Raw genomic sequence first — 17,925 nt, forward strand, 5'->3', positions numbered from 1 at the left:
CCAGAGCGCCGGGAGGAGGGCGGAGAGCCCGGCTGGGGCTCTCCGCTCTCCCCGGCAGCCAGAGAGCCCCCGGCGGCCAGAGTGCCGGGAGCAGGGCGGCAAGCCCGGCCGGGGCTCTCTGCTCTCCCCGGCGGCCAGAGAGCCCCCGGAGGCCAGAGCGCTGGGAGGAGGGCGGCAAGCCCGGCAGGGGCTCTCCACTCTCCCCTGCGGCCAGAGCGCCGGGAGCAGGGCGGAGAGCCCGGCTGGGGCTCTCCGCTCTCCCCGGTGGCCAGAGAGCCCCCGGCGGCCAGAGCGCTGGGAGGAGGGCGGCAAGCCCGGCCGGGGCCCCGCTCTCCCCGACGCCGGAGCACTGGGGGAGGGCGGCGAGCCCGCTGCGGCTCCGCTCTCCCTGGCGGCCGGAGCGCCGCGGGGAGGGCGGCGAGCCCAGTCGCAGCCCCGCTCTCGGGCCGGAGCACCCCGCCGTGCCGCCCCCCTCCAGGCGCCACCCCAAGCACATGCTTGGTGGGCTGGTGCCTGGAGCTGGCCCTGTGGAAGGGGCTGTCTAGGTTCAAAAGTATTATCAATCCAAGACAAATGCATGGTTAAGCTGTAGGAAAGGCTGTAAATAATTATAAATACAATTTATACGAAAATAATCTTTAAAAATATGTTTAAAGTTTAAGGAACTTGGAAAGCCAAAAACTCCAAGTTTAATGGTAAAAATAAAAAAGTTAAACAGAAAGAACATAAATAAAAAGTTTATTTGACGTACTTTAACTCAACTCTGACCTGTATTCCCATCATGCACACAGATTCAATGGGAGACCATGAATATATAACCAAATACCCCAGTATTAGAGAGCCAGCATCTGTATCTGGTACATACTTCCTGAACCCTTTGGTTATTTGTCTACCCCCTAAAAATTAAATGCCCCCTTCCACACTGGTCCTGCAGTTCCACACATACATTGCAGCAAAGGTGGAAAATGAATTTAAATTACCAGAGAGCTGGAGACCACTTAAAGCTCAGTTCAGTCTCACAGGGCAAACAGCATTTCAACCAACTCTTCAAACCATGTTGCAGCCCTGTTAAAGTCAAGGCGGTAGCACGGCTCAGGAAAATGGTAACACGCAGCCTAACTCTTGTCTGCACTGTCAGACTGAACCATGCTTTAACTGTGTTCCCTCAAAATACTAGTAGTTACAAGTGAGGCAGGATTCCAGTTGTAGCTGGATAGTGCTCACCAGCCAGCACGGACCAATCCAAATCACAGCGCTATAGGCCTTCATCAACATTAGAACATGATTGTTATTAGCTCGTTTTACCCCAGTCCATACTGGTTGGCCTAGACAAGCTGAAAGTTTAACCAGAGTTTAACTTGCATTTAAACGGTCATAAGGCCAGCCTATATAGCAGGGATCGACAACTTTCTGTCTGCGCCGCTTCCCGCAGCCCCCATTGGCTTGGGCTGGCGAACTGCAGCCAGTTGGAGCCGCAATCGTCCAAACCTGCGGACGCGGCAGGTAAACAAACCGGCCTGGCCTGCCAGGGTGCTTACCCTGACAGGCCGCATGCCAAAGGTTGCCAATCCCTGCTATATAGGATCTTAGACATATCTTAACACATAAGCTTGCAAACTGTTACTCTCCAAAAACTATAATTGACTTACACCTTTTAGAAGCATGACATGCCATTTTTTTTGAATGCTTAAGTGATGTAGGCACTTAAGAGCTTAAGTAACTTTAGACAACGGGACTTAAGTCTCTCAAAAATTTTACCCTAGATAAATTGAAAAAAAACATGTAACTTGACAGTAAAGCTATATTTATAAAAATGTATTAAAAGATTGTGAAGACTTCTTAACAGTCATACAGCATACTTACCCATTCCCTTTTAACCTCCAGCAGGAAAGCAATGATTTGAAAGTAAGGCAGAATTATAACACATTTCACAAATTAAGCAATTACTAACGAGCAGGAGAGCAATCCCACTAGAATCAGTTGTTAGCTCTGACAGTAATTAAAGATATTTAAATAAAAATAAGCCAAGGCCAGAGGCCAGTTTTTCCCTGTTATAATATAAACTAAAAGCGAAGCCTAAAGTCATGTGCAGGTGAACGCAGATTATCCAAAACATGAACTGAAATTGAGAAGTGTCCCCTGAAATCAGAATACTGATTTTCCAACATTTCATTATGTCCCCTGAGCCATTTAGTAAACTGATGTTTAGTCTTCCTCAAGCAAAGCTCAGTGTATGCCTGTACCTCTAGCAAACATTTTATTCCCTGATATAATATTAACTGGATTATTCCATTCTTCAATAACCTAGAGAGCCCCACATGCCTGCATACTTTCTCATTTGACTGATGACTTGCCAACCTCACTTCTTTACTAAAGGATAAGTGACAACATTTCAGTGAAATTACTGCACTTCAATTGGGTTTTGGGCCTCTTCCTAAATCATTCAGTAATGCCACAATCCAATCTTCATGATGTCATGAACACCAGATTGTGATATTGCTGAATAAATCAAAAAGGAAGAAAAGGTTGATCAGAGCTTCTTTTTACTAATGTCTAGATATCATTAAGATATGACAGTTTAGAAAGTTTATTTTTCCAAAACCCAACTGAAGTTTACCAGAGTGTGACAGTTTTTTTAAAAAAAGGAACTCATTATGAAAGGAAGATCAAGTAGTGAATTAAAGTCATAATGCTTCTGCTTTATAGTTTTTCATAAATTAACTAGATTTTTACATAATATTTTCATTAAAAAAATTCTCAAACTGTAAAATGACATTTGCATGTTACAATATTAATAACGCTTATTCCAATTATTCAGATATTCTTAAACATTAATAACTATAGTTACTGACAATTGCAGTTACAATTTTTAAAAGATTTAGGAATTACGAAGAGTGCAAGTTATACTTCCACAGTATTACTTAAGGCTAACAAAACAGTATTTTTAGGCAGATTTATCCCAGTGGTACCAACCACTACAATTAAAGATGTATAAGCATTTCCATTCCATTTAGACTCCCAACAATGTTTTCAGTTGCTTATTGCTTTCTGAAACTTCCTTTTGTCAGACTGATATTTTCTCTACTTTGTCCCTGCCTGAAAAATTAATTTTTAAAGTGTTTCAGCAAAACAATTCAGCCATTTTTAAGTAGGGGAAAATGCTTGAGAGGAAAAGTTATTGTATGAACAAGTAAGAAAACCTATACTGGATCATTATGACAAAGTAGAAATTGTAGAAAAAATATATTATTGGAGAAACGGTCATCATGTAATTAAAGTTTATAACAACATATAGATTGTGACCTTAATGTAGTCATTTCCTAACTCAGAATAAGTGTTTAACATAGCATTAATTTAACCGTAACATTCTCTTAATATAGTTGAGTTTTTTTAAATTGGAATTAGAATAGTTTGCATTTTTTTAGTACTACAGTTTTAGATAGGCTTTATAGCCCAAACAAATCTTTAATACTCTGTTCTGACCTTCAGGTACAGCAACCATCCTCAGAAGTGACTATGACAGTGATGATTGTGTCACTTATTTGTCTTCAAGACCAAATGTCTCACTGTAGACTAGTTGACTTTGGGAACCTGTTCAGACACTTTGGACTTCCCTGTCACCAAACTCATTTAGAGCTGAGTTATTATACTAAGACTGATAAAGCTGATGAGCAAACTGTATCTATACCTTGCATTATAACGAACTTTAAGAAAACTGACCATTATTCTAATCTTATCACATCACATCCACCACAATCCCTCCACTGCTGACCGGACAGCTATACAGTCCCTGAAATCTAACCACCAGTGATCAAACCAGCAGACAAAGTGGGTACCATCATAGTCCTCAACCACGATGACTACACTGAGGCCAACCGACAACTCTCCGACACTACCTACTACAAAGAACTCAGACAACAGCACATCATAATTAACGCATAAATTTAAGGATATCATCAAATCCTTCCCCAAACAACTCCAAGAGAAATTCTACAAACTCCTCCCCCGTGAACCCCTTCTATGTGCTTCCCAAGATACACAAACAAGGGAACCCAGGCAGACGCATCATATCTGGCCACAGCACTCTTAATGAAGTATTATTGGGACTCATAGAAACCATCCTCAAATCACTCAACACACAAAGGGCCAACTTCCTCCAGGACACAACCAACTTCCTCCACAAACTCCGGAACATTAACAACCTCCCTCAGAACATCAGTTTTGCCACCATGAATGTCACCTCCCTATACACCAACATCCCTCAATGACAGCATAGCCGCTTGCCTCAAATATTTACAAGACAATGGACAACCCTCAGATATGCATCCCAAACACATCGCCAAACTCATCCATTTCATCCTCACTCGTAAGAATTTTACATTCAACACCACCACATTTTGTCCACACCATGGGAACACCCTGGGTACTAAGATGGCTCCCCAATATGCAAAACTCTTCAGAAATTCTTCAAGTTGGCCCATGGACAAATCCACCACAAAAACTGAAACACATTCATGATATTTTCATCCTCTGGATAGACGACAAATTCCCTCAGAGATTTCTACCACAATTTCAACAACCACCAAACGTCCATTAAACTCTTTCTGGAACACTCCCACACCAGCACCAACTTCCTGGACACCACAATCAGCTTCCAACAATGGAACCCTACAAAAAACCATATACAAGAAACCCACAGATCACTATACCTATCTTCATAGATCCAGTAAACACCCGAAACACACCAAGAAATCTAATCTACAGGCAGGCACTCAAACCACAGAATATGCTCTGAGGAGAAAGTCCAGGATATACACCATAATACATTCAAAACTGCCTTCACCAAACAAGGACACTCCAGAGAAGTAGATCGCATCATGGAACAGGCCACCCAAACAGAACCTGCTTCCAACACAGAAATAACTGCCCCTCCCCGACTGTACAGCCCTACTTGTCACCTACCACCCCATACTGGAACCCATATAGGTATTATCAAACAACTACAACCCATATTCGATGGGGAGCCCATCCTGAAAGAAATCTTTCCTGAACCCTCTCTTCAAACCTCCAAACAACGCCCCGCCCCCCCAAACTCTCAAAGCTCATAATCAGAAGCAAGCTCCCCACACGCTAGGACAAATGAAAGCGGCGACAGACCCTGCCAGAAAAACAGATGCAAAACCTGCTACAATGATCAACACTCTCCAAAATACACCTTTCAAGATCCCTGGGTTCTACACATACCTATCCCAACATATCGTGTACCTCATCCAGTGCACTAAATGCTCCAATAGCAAATCTGTGGGTGAAACCAGACAATCACTACGCTCTCGAATGAACTCACAGGAAAACTATCAGACACAAATGCCACATCACCTGTGGTGAACACTTTTCACAAAGTGATCACTCTATATCTGACCTCTCAGTCCTCATCCTCAAAGGAAATCTGCACAATACTTTCAAAAGATGGCCCGGGAGCTTAAATTCATAACTTCACTAGTCACTAAAAATCATGGACTGAATAGACACACTGGATTGATGGTTTAGCACAACAATCTATAACCCACTAACAACCCCCCTTAACACCCCTCTAAGGCACAGGGAGGAAACAGGCAATTTCACCTTGCATGCTCCCTTGAAATGTGTGTTACTATTTATGGTAAACTGTTCTGTTTTGTATTTAGCTATGACACTCTGAGTAAGGTCTTGTCTTCATGTACAGCGGCACAGCTGCACAGGTGCAACTGTACCACTGTAGCATGTTAGTGAAGACACTACTATGCCAACCGGAGAGCTTCTCCAGTTGGCGTAGTTAATCTACTTCCCTGGCAGTAGCTGTATCAGTAGAAGTTCCACACCCATGAGCAATATAGTTATACTGACATAGGCCAGTCCTACATTACAGACCTAAGTTTCCCAGACTAGAAGAAGAGCTCTGTGAGAGCTTGACAGCTTATCTCCCTCACCAATAGAAGTTGGTCCAATAAAAGATATTACCTCACCCACCTTGCCTCTCTCATTATTCTAACAGCAGAGATAATAAATGATAGCACATACTGTACATTTCAGTCTTTACAACTTGCTTGTAATACTTGTGGTATATGTAAATTCAAAGTTAGGTTGAATAAAATACTAGTATAAAAATAGAAGCAGAGATGTAAAACAAAGTACAGTTTTCCAAGCAACATCACACTCTTCTTACCATAACTATGTCACCTGGCTGAATAGTGATTTCATCATGGCTTCTGGCTTCAAAAGGATACAATGCCCGATAATATACTATTTTTACATCCTCCTGAGCAGAAATAGTTAGTGGAGCTTTTTCTATATATAGAGGAAGAAAAATACATATTAAAAACTAAACAAAAATGTTTGTGAAACACTTTAGAAGAAGAGAGGTAAAAAAATGAGAGGCAAAGTGTTAATTATCACAATGCCCCTGAGAGGCAGAGTAAGTACTATCCCCATTTTACATAAGGGGAAATAAGCAAACAAATAATTAAACTTACATTTTCTCTCTATTTTCTCCTTTAGCACCACCTATTTAAAATAATATGCTTTTAGCTTTTATGAAACACACAGCTATTTATATAGAAAATAACTGCATTTAAAACCATGTACAATGATTTTACAACTTTCCCTGTTTTGTTTTGAAGCATTGCACCGACATAATGGATTAACCTGATCAGTAAGTTCCTGGTATAGATGGTCATTATCCATATAGTGACCTTTTACAGCCTCGTTAAATCGCATCTGGCAAATACTATATGGCTGATGGATAACATCTACTGTATTTATTCCCCCTTAACTGGTTTTAAGGTTTTTTCCAAACAATTTGGATTTTTTTTTTTAAATTGTATATGACTAGCTAGTTACATACTGCCTCTACTTTGAAGGATCCCAAAGCAGATGTTATAGACTAGCATACAAACTGTACACAGGGGTGAAGAAAGTTATTTTTGAAGTGCAATTTCACCTCTAAAAGGTGAAACATGGCAACATTATTTTATCTCATTGTTTTGAGAAATAATAGTTTGTTGGAGACAAGCACCAGCTTACAACTAAATTCTCTTCTCCAAGCTGCATGGTGCATCTCATCCAGTCCCCTTCACTCCCTATGTGACTTCTATTAAATTCCGGACTTGTAGGGAGAGCAACAGCGCCCAGAAGAGATCTGTGATGCACAGTGGCCAATGTAAGCCTTAAACCATTTATTTAAACAAGATTAGTGACTTAGTTTGAATACAGAATATCCAACATATGGAATAAGAAGACAGGACGTAAGGAGGAGGAGTCTATGTTTTAGCAGCTGTATGCAACAGATTTCCTTACTCTTCCATACCTGCACTTGACCAGGGCGCCTGGATGGCTGGCTTGGCTGGCTCTTGATGTTGATGGAAAAGCTTATTCAGTTTGTCTTGCATTTCCTGTTTGCCCTTATCCTCACTGTCTGTCTTCTTGATTATTTCTTCCCTTTTTGGCTTTTCTTCTTCCTGAAGTTTTTTTTGCCGCTGGTACTCTTCCTCCTGTTGCACTCGATCAAGCCACTGTTTATCCCTTTCCTGGATTCGTCTGTCAATTACAATTTTTTTTTTAAAGCAGACAAAGGGAAGTAAACATAATATTTAGTTTTCCTTGTGAATATGTGATTCATGTTATTAGCTTACATAGTTCTATTAATGATGGGAAATATCATGAACACCCATCCCATAGCATCTCCTTACTGCTGAAAAATCCCAGAAGATACGACATTTTGAAAACCCTGCCAGTAGAGCTCAGCATCTTATGAAGAAGAGCCATGCTAGTGACTCAGCCAACTACGAGAATACTACTAAGACTACAAAAAACTACATTTAATGGCAGAGTAATTGCTCAGAAAATATCTAGCACCAGGATAAGGTTGCAACTCAGTTCTTAATATAACCCTGTATTTTCAGCCATGCATATGAAATCTGTGGGTTTACAATCGGAGTTCTGCAGAAGCACCTCTAAGAGGCAAACAGTGAAAAAGAGTTACCTCTTCTGTTACTGGTGTTCTTCGAGATGTGTTGCTCATGTCTATTCCACAGTAGGTGTGTGTGCTCGCCATGTGCACCGCTGCCAGAAGTTTTCCCCCTAGCAGTATCTGTAGGGGAGCACCCCTAGCAACCCCTGGAGTGGCGACTCTATGGTGCGGTATAAGGGGCGCTGCGCGCTCCCCCCACCCTGTTCCTTCTTGCCAGACAACTCCGACAGAGGGGAAGGAGGGCGGGATGTGGAACAGACATGAGCAACACATCTCGAAGAACATCAGTTACAGAAAAGGTAACTGTCTTTTCTTCAAGTGATTGCTCATGTGTATTCCACAGTAGGTGATTCCAAGCTATATCTGTTGGAGTTGGGTAGGAGTTCACAAACTCTCGGGACGGAGTACAGCCCTGCCGAACCCAGTGTCTTCCCTGGTCTGGGAGATGATTGCATAATGCGAGGTGAATGTGTGAACTGAAGACCATGTGGCAGCCCTGCAAGTGTCCTGAATGGGGACATGGGCTAAAAAGGCAGCCGACGAGGCCTACGCCCTAGTCGAGTGTCCCCTCACAATTGACGGCGGGGGAATTCCTGCCAAGTCGCAACAGGTATGGATGCACGAGGTGATCCAGTTGGAGAGCTGCTGAGTGGATACTGGCCGACCCCTCATGCGTTCGGCCGATGCGATGAACAGCTGCGAAGACTTTCTGAACGGCTTAGTCCGTTCCAGGTAAAAGGCCAGAGCCCGTCTCACATCCAGCGTGTGGAGGCAGCGCTCTTCACTGGACGCATGGGCTTGGGGCAGAGGACCGGCAGGAAAATGTCCTCACCCATCTGGTAGGTGGAGACCACCTTCGGGAGGAACAAAGGATGTGGGCGGAGCTGGACCTTATCTTTATGGAACACCGTGTACGGCGGCTCGGAGGTCAGGGCCCTGAGTTCCGAGACCTGTCTAGCTGATGTGATCGCCACCAGGAAGGCCACCTTCCACGAGAGGTGTGACCAGGAGCATGTAGCTAACGGCTCAAAGGGGGGACCCGTCAACCAGAACAGCACCAAGTTCAGGTCCCACTGCGGGACTTGGGGCCTAACATACGGGAAGAGACGATCCAATCCTTAAGGAATCGGCCAGTCATAGCATGGGAGAATACTGTGTGCCCCTGCACCGGTGGGTGAGAGGCAGATATGGCCAAGTGCACCTTGACGGACGAGGGTGCCAGGCCTTGGGCTCTAAGGTGAAGGAGGTAGTCTAAAATGAGCTGGATCGGGGCAGCCACAGGGGAAACACCCCGCTCAGCCGCCCATCGGGAAAACCGAGACCACTTTGCCAAGTAGGCTCGACGCGTGGAGGGTTGCCTGCTTTCCAAGAGGACACGCTGAACCCCTTCCGAGCACGTCCTTTCCTCCCAGCCTAACCACTGAGCAGCCACGCCATGAGGTGGAGTGCCGCTAGGTTGGGGTGGAGGAGGGGGCCCTGGTCCTGGAAGAGCAGGTCCGGGCGGGATGGCAACGGCCACGGCGGGGTGACCGCCAGGCTCGTGAGGGTCTCGTACCAATGTTGCCTGGGCCACACCGGGACAATCAGGAGGATCCTGGTTCCGTCCGTCTATCTTCTCCAGAACCTTGCTGATCAGCGGGATCGGGGGGAAAGGCATAGAGAAGCTGGCCTGACCAGGATAGGAGGAAGGCATCAGAGATAGCACCCGCATGCCTCCCCTCCTCCCCCCGGAGCAGAACCGGGGACACCAGCGGTTCTGCCGGGTCGCGAACAAGTCCACCTGGGGAGTTCCCCACTCTTGTAAAAGTCTGAGCAACACCTGTGGGTGTAGAGACCACTCGTGCGGAGAGGAGAAGTCTTGGCTCAGGCAATCCGCCCGCGAGTTCCGGGCACCTGGTAGGTGGTAGGCCTGTAGGCAAATGTCGTGGCTTATACAGAAGTCCCACAGCCTGAGGGCTTCCTGGCAGAGGGCAGAGGAGCGGGACCCACCTTGCCTATTGATGTAAAACATCGAGGCCGTGTTGTCCATGAGAACCCTGACCACTCTGCCTTCCAGGTGCGAGCGGAAGGCCACGCATGCCAGCTGGACTGCCCTGAGCTCCTTGACATTTATGCAGGGCAAGGTCCTGTGCGGACCACAGACCTTGAGTTTGAACGTCCCCCACATGGGCTCCCCACACCAGGTCCGAGGCGTTGGACACCAGCTCCACTGACGGGGGCCTGCCCCTGAATGGGACCCCGTGGAGCATGTTCGCCGAGGAGGACTACCATTGTAGGGAGGTGATCACCGGCTCGGGTACAGTGAGGACCTTGTCCATCCTGTCTCTGGCCTGGGAGAACACCGAGGCCAACAAGAGCTGGAGGGGCCTCATCCTGAGTCTGGCATGGCGAACCACATATGTGCACGCCGACATGTGACCCAGGAGCTGGAGATACGCTCTGGCTGTCGTCACAGGAAACTTTGTGACTTTCAGGGTCTCGAATCTGTCTGGTGGGAGGTAGGCCCTGGCTAACGTCACATCCAGGACTGCCCCGATAAACTCTATGCACTGTACCGGGACTAACATGAACTTGGTGTCGTTCACCCACAGGCCCAGGGTGGCACACATGGACAGGAGAAGCGCCACGTGATCCCACACCTGCGACCGGGAGCTGCCCTTGACCAGCCAGTCATCCAGATAGGGGAAGATTTGGACCCCACCACATCTGAGGTAGGCCGCCACCACAGATATGCACTTTATGAATACCCTGGGAGCAGTGGACAGGCCAAACGGGAGGACCATAAATTGGTAGTGCTCCCGCTCAACCGTGAAACGGAGGAAGAACCTGTGCCCCTCGAATATATGAATGTGGAAGTAAGCGTCCTGCAGATCGAGGGTGGCGTACCAGTCCCCAGGATCCAGGGAGGGGGTGATGGAGGCCAGAGAGACCATGCAAAACTTGAGCTTTACCATGTACTAGTTCAGGCCTCGCAGATCCAAGATGGGCCTGAGCCCCCCTTTGGCCTTCGGGATAAGGAAATAGCGGGAGTAGTACCCCTTGCGTTTGAACTCCGCTGGCACCACTTCCACCGCTCCTAAGCCAAGGAGCCACCCCACCTTCTGCTCCAGCAGGGCCTTGTGAAAGGGGTCACCCAGGAGGGATGGGGGCGGAGGGTGGTTGGGCAGGGTAGAGGTAAACTGGAGGGTGTAGCCCCAGGAGACGGTGTTGAGGAACCAATGGTCCAAAGTCAGCCGCGATCATTCCGGGAGAAAAGCACACAACCGATTGGAGAAGGGAAGCTTTATTGCGGGTGGATCCCTGATGTGAACTGGTAGGTCGCCCCCAGGTGTCCTGTCAAAACTGACATTTCCCCGCCTGTTTACCCTTGGAGGATCCAGGCTGGGGGGGCCGACCGGGACTGCCTCTGCGGGCATTTCTTACAGTCCCATGACATTTTATAAGGGGGCTTGTATTTAGAGTGGGTGGCCTGGGTGGGAGCCTGCTGTGGCTTAAACTTGGGCCTAGCCCGAGCCGGGACATAGAGGCCAAGTGTCTTAAGCGTAGTGCGGGAATCTTTCAGGCCGTGCAACTTCACGTCCGTCTGTTCCGCAAACAGGGCCTTGCCATCGAACGGGAGGTCCTGCAAGGAGTTCTGTGCCTCAGGAGCCACGACGCCCTCCTCATGGACACTACGGAGGCCATGGACGTTGCAGCCATATCTGTAGCATCTGACGCTGCCTGCCCTGGCAGCCGCTGTACCCTCCTCCACCAGAGCTTTGAACTCCTTCTTGTCACGCTCCTGGAGAGAGTCCTCGAATTTGGGTAGAGAGCCCCACAAATTGAACTCATACCGACCCAGGAGAGCCTGGTGGTTCACCACCCTTAACTGGAAACTCGAGGACAAATAAACCTCTCCCCCAAATAAGTCCAGCCTCCTTGAGTCTTTATTTTTCGGAGTAGGGGCTAGTTAGCCCTGCCTCTCCCTGTGGTTGACCGACTCGACCACCAGGGAGTTGGGAGCAGGGTGGGTGTACAGGTATTCATGCCCCTTGGCGGGCACAAAGTACTTTCATTCTGCCCTCTTAGAGATGTGGGGCAAGGAAGACGGGGTTTGCCACAAGGCATTTGAAATTTTTGCCACCCCTTTGTGGAGTGGAAAGGCCACCCTGCATGGTACCGAGGCCGATAGGATGTTGAAGAGGGAAGCCGAGGGTTCCTCCACCTCCTTGGCCTGAAGGTTGAGGCTTAATGCCACCCTTTTCAATAGTTCCTGGTGGGCTTTAGAGTCCTCCTGCGGAACAGAGGGAGGAGATCACGAATGGTACCGACCAGAAGGCAACTGCAGCGATCCAAGCGATGGCTTGCCTCTGGACCGGGGAGCCAATGGTGGCGGTGCCCCTGGTACCGGCAGAGACATAACGTCCCGGGTCGCTTGCTGGGCCTCCGGCATGGAGGGCACCCAGACATCCAGGGAAGCATGCGCTGACTGGGCCGGGCTACTCCGCTCAACCTGAGTCGGAGGCCTCGAGGCTGACGGGGACCGAGAACTGCCCAACGTGGGTCTAGTTTCTCTCCCGGTCTTGCTCCGGTGCCTCAGCGGAGAAGACCTCTTCTTAGCCTTCTTGGCGTGCCCCGCGGACGGGGAGCGGTGCCGACTGGTGGAAGGCACTGAAGGGTCACTATGCACTGATGCCGCGGTACCTGGTGCCGACTCGGAGCGGTGCACCGGAGTCTTGGTCAACGCCGACTTCATCAGAATGTCTCGGAGCCGAATGTCTCTTTCTTTCTTGGTCCAAGGCTTGAAAGATCTGCAAATCTTGCAGCGATTGCTGAGATGGGTTTCCCCCAGGCAGCGTAAACAGTCTGCATGTGGGTCACTCACTGGCATTGGCCGCCTGCAAATGTCGCACGACTTAAAGCCCAGGACACAGGGCACGCCCCGACCCGGGCTCACTAAACTAAACTAATACTAATCTAAACTACTTCAACTACAGGTACTACTACTACGAATGAACAAGAGTTCTAGAAGAAATCTGCAGACAAGCTGGAGCACAGCAGTTTCAATGCACCTTCACTGGGGGCAAGAAGGAACTGAGGGTGGGGGGAGCTTGAGTGCCCCTTATACCGCGCCATAGATGCGCCACTCTAGGGGTTGCTAGGGGCACTCCCCTACGGGTACTGCTAGGGGGAAAACTTCCAGCATTGGTGTACGTGGCAAGCACACACACCTACTGTGGAATACACATGAGCAATCACTCGAAGAATAATGAGTACCAAGGACTCCTGAATGGTAAATGGTTCACTAATTTTGTGCTGGAGTTGTCTGCAAGCAGAGGGGGGGGGGGGAAATTAACACCTTGGTCTTGCAGAAATCTTGGAGATCTAGAACTGCTGGTGTTCACCCTCTCAAACTGGGCTAAGATATTTCTTTAAAAATGTATAGTCACAGTCATTACCGTGAAGTTACTCATTTCTGATTACTAGGTAGATTTAAATGGATATGTTAACATGTAATCTGTGCTGAGCTGGTATTACTAGGAGAATCATGTTTCGCATTCCCTGACTATTTTGAGTTTAAGCTCCCAATGTTGCAAATTCATCAATATTTTATTCTTTATTTCTTGTAGTTTTACACAGTTCTATTAATACAATCCACAGAAAATCATTCTAAGAGTGACAAACTAGAAAAAATTCACATCATTCATTTGAAGATATAAAAACCCTTGAAGTTTTAGAGCTTAAATTTAGGCACTTCAGGTTTTAAAGTGACAATACTGAAAAGTAAGCCATCGTATGTCTGCTCAGGAAATGTAAGGCTATATTTTTGTGTTTCAAAATACTTATACCTAAACAAGACTGGCCAACTGAACAAGCCTTTTGGATATGATAAATACTGCATTTCCTGTAAACAGTTCTTTGTTACAAGAGTAAATCTGCCAACCCTGCAGGATTCTCCTCGATTCCCCAGGAATTAAAGATTAATCTTTAATTAAAGATTATGTCATGTGATGAAACCTTCAGGAATACGTCTAACCAAAATTGGCAACCCTATATAAGAGGCTGGCTCTGTGCCTTTAAAACTGCATCTCTCTCTTAACACGCCTTTCCTGCACAGCACTAGGCAGCCTAGATGACAGAACATTCAGAAAAAAGAACAGGCGTATTTGAGGCACCTTAGAGACTAACAAATTTATTTGAGCATAAGCTTTTGTGGGCTACAGCCCACTTCATCAGATGCATGCAGTGGAAAATACAGTAGGAAGATATATATATATACACACACACATATATATATCTATATACACACACACACACACACACACACACACACACACACAGAACATGAAACAATGGGTGTTACCATACACACTATAAGGAAAGTGATCAGTTAAGGTGAGCTTTTATCAGCAGGAGAGAAAAAGAACTGTTTGTAGTGGTAATGAAAATGACCCATTTCCAGCAATTGACAAGGAGATATGAGGAACTGGGGGGGAGAGGGGGGAAATAAGCATGGGGAAATAGTTTTCCTTTGTGTAATGGCCCATCCACTCCCAGTCTTTTTTCAAGCCTAATTTAATGGTGTCCAATTTGCAAATTAATTCCAATTCAGCAGTCTCTTGTTGGAGTCTGTTTTTGAAGGGTTTTTTGTTGTAATATTGCAACTTTTAGGTCTGTAATCGAGTGGCCAGGGAGATTGAAGTGTTCTCCAACTGGTTTTTGAATGTTATAATTCTTGACATCTGATTTGTGTCCATTTATTCTTTTGCGTAGAGTGTGTCCGGTTTGGCCAATGTACATGGCAGAGGGGCATTGCTGACACATGATGGCATATACCACATTGGTAGATGTGCAGGTGAACGAGCCTCTGATAGTGTGGCTGATGTGATTAGGTCCTATGATGGTGTCCCTTGAATAGATATGTGGACAGAGTTGGCAACGGGCTTTGTTGCAGGATAGGTTCCTGGGTTAGTGTTTCTGTTGTGTGGCTGCTGGTGAACATTTGCTTCAGGTTTGGGGGCTGACTGTAAGCAGGGACTGGCCTGTCTCCCAAGATCTGTAAGAGTGATGGATCGTCCTTCAGGATAGGTTGTAGATCCTTGATGATGCGCTGGAGAGGTTTTAGTTGGGGGCTGAAGGTGATGGCTAGTGTCAGCAATGCCCCTCTGCCATGTACATTGGCCAAACTGGACAGTCTCTACATAAAAGAATAAATGGACACAAATCAGACGTTAAGAATTATAACATTCAAAAACCAGTTGGAGAACACTTCAACCTCCCTGGCCACTCGATTACAGACCTAAAAGTCGCAATATTACAACAACAAAAACTTCAAAAACAGACTCCAACGAGAGACTGCTGAATTGGAATTAATTTGCAAATTGAACATCATTAAATTAGGCTTGAATAAAGACTGGGAGTGGATGGGCCATTACACAAAGGAAAACTATTTCCCCATGCTTATTCCCTCCCCTACAGTTCCTCATATCTCCTTGTCAATTGCTGGAAATGGGTCATTTTCATTACCACTGCAAACAGTTCTTTTTCTCTCCTGCTGATAAAAGCTCACCTTAACTGATCACTCTCCTTATAGTGTGTATGGTAACACCCGTACGTACGTACACGTGCACGTACGTACATATCTATCTATCTACCTACCTACCTACTGTATTTTCCACTGCATGCATCCAATGAAGTGGGCTGTAGCCCATGAAAGCTTATGCTCAAATAAATTTGTTAGTTTCTAAGGTGCCACAAGTACTCCTGTTCTTTTTGTGGATACAGACTAACACGGCTGCTACTCTGAAACAGAACATTCAGAATGATTATTGCTTTAAATCAGCATGATAGTTTATCTTTTTCACTACACACACACACACACACACACACACACACACACACCTGTATACAGCATTGGCTTTGCATGGCTTCACAATGCAGGAGCCATGAAAGAGAACTAGCCAGTCAGTCATGCTCATCCTCTAGATTAGCACCCTCGTAAGGGTGCTAAAGGGGCAGCAAGTGGAAACTACTATATTCCTGTTCTGCCTATTGCCTAGATCAGGGGTGGGCAAACTACGGCCTGCGGGCCGGATCCGGCCCCCTAAGGCTTTGGATCCGGCCCGCAGGCCCTGCGACACTCTCAGAAGCAGCCGGCACCACTTCCCTGTGGCCCCAAGGTGGGGGGGCAGAGGGCTCCGTGCATTGCCCTTGCCTCCAGGCACCACCCCCCGCAGCTCCCATTGGCTGGGAACGGGGAACCGCGGCCAATGGGAGCTTCGGGGGAGGTAGCTGGAGGCGTGGCATGGACAGCACACGCGGAGCCCTCCGCCCCGCCCCGCTTCCTGGAGTGGCGCGGGGCTGGGGGCGGGGCAGGCACGCAAGGAGCCTGCCCTGGCCCCGGTGCGTGCCACTGCTTTAGGTAAGCGGCGCCAGGCTGGAGCCCGAACCCCTCCTGCACCCCAACACCCTGCCCTAAGCCCCCTGCCTGCACCTCAGACCCCAACTCCCTACCCTGAGCCCCCCTCGTACACCCTGAACCCCTCCTGCTCCACAACCCCGACCTGAGCCCCCTGCTGCACCCCGTACCCCTCCTGCACCCCAACCCCTTGCCCTGAGCCTCCTCCCAGTCCGCACCCCTCCTGCACCCCAACCCCCTTCCCTAAGCCCCCTCATACACCCCACACCCCTCCTCTGCCCCAATCCCTTGCCCTGAGCCCCTTCCTGCACACCGCACCCCCTCCCAGACCCCAACCCCCTGCCCTGCATACAATTTCCCCACCCACATGTGGCCCTCGGCCCAAAAAGTTTGCCCACCCCTGGCCTAGATGTTCCTACTTTCTTTTCCTTACACTTTATAGATCAGCCTTGTACACATCATAAAAACTGAGCATCCGAGGCACAAATTCTACTAACCCCATCCTTTGCAAAGATGGATTAAAACAAAAACAAACACTGAACCTAATGTTACTCTGTCTGCCAAAAAAATATTGCCCTCAGAGTGAGTACAGAAATAGAATTTTGCAAGTCTATTACATACACACACACACACGCACACACACACACGTTACCTCTGTCATTTTGCTCTTCTGGCAATTTCATGCTTGCTTTTTAACCACATGCATGCATGTGGAATTACTGATAGTTGCTGATGACAGGTGTGTCATTTATGGACTTGGCCTTTTGTATGGCACACCATTTTGTTTAATTAAGAGCACTGCAGTATTTACACCAGAGTCCTGGCAACACAGCTAAATTTGCAAGTGGGCAAGAGTTACCTTCCAAGCCAACTAAAGACTGGGTTGATGCCTAACAAGCATAGCCACCATCACATGCTGATACAACTTGAGTCCAACAAGAATATTTTATCTTTCTGTGCAAGGTATGAAGCTACTCAGCTAGGGTTACCATATTTCAACAATCAAAAAAGAGGACGTGAGGAGCCCTGCCCTAGCCCCGCCCCTGTCCTGCCCTAGCCCCGCCCCTGCCCCTTCCACTCCCTCCCACTTCCCGCCCCCCTCAGAACCCCCAACCCTCCCTCCCACTCCTTGACTGCCCCCTCCTGGGACCCCTGCCCCTAACTGCCCCCCAGGACTCCACCCCCTACCTAAGCCTCCCTGCTCCTTGTCCTCTGACTGCCCCCTTCTGAGACCTTCCCCTCATCCTAACTGGCCCCCTAGGACCCTATCCCCTACCTGTCCCCTGACTGCCCCCTCCTGAGACCCTCCCCCCATCCTAACTGGCCCCCTAGGACCCTACCCCCTACCTGTCCCCGACTGCCCCAACCCTTATCCACACCCCCACCCCCAGACAGACACCAGGGACTCCCACGCCTCATCCAACCACTCCCCACCCTCTGACAGCCCGCCCCCCCCCGAACTCCAGACCCATCTAAACCCCTCTGCTCCCTGTCCCCTGACTGCCCCCTCCTGGGACCCCTG

At 47.8% G+C, this 17,925-nt stretch overlaps 1 protein-coding gene across 1 annotated transcript in view; it reads right to left on the reverse strand.

Moving 5' to 3' along the window:
- Positions 1 to 17,925, reverse strand: part of ITSN1 (intersectin 1) — a 205,198-nt gene that overhangs the window by 70,407 nt on the left and 116,866 nt on the right. The window contains exons 18-19 of the mRNA XM_026652104.2: positions 7,343 to 7,572; positions 6,203 to 6,324 (exon numbers count right to left, since the gene is read on the reverse strand). Of these exons, the coding sequence (XP_026507889.1) occupies positions 6,203 to 6,324; positions 7,343 to 7,572 (352 nt within the window). The remainder of the gene's footprint in view (positions 1 to 6,202; positions 6,325 to 7,342; positions 7,573 to 17,925) is intronic.

The sequence above is a fragment of the Terrapene carolina genome, unplaced genomic scaffold (genome assembly GCF_002925995.2).
Source record: "Terrapene carolina triunguis isolate 2854851 unplaced genomic scaffold, T_m_triunguis-2.0 Scaffold31, whole genome shotgun sequence".
Lineage (NCBI taxonomy): Eukaryota > Metazoa > Chordata > Testudines > Emydidae > Terrapene > Terrapene triunguis.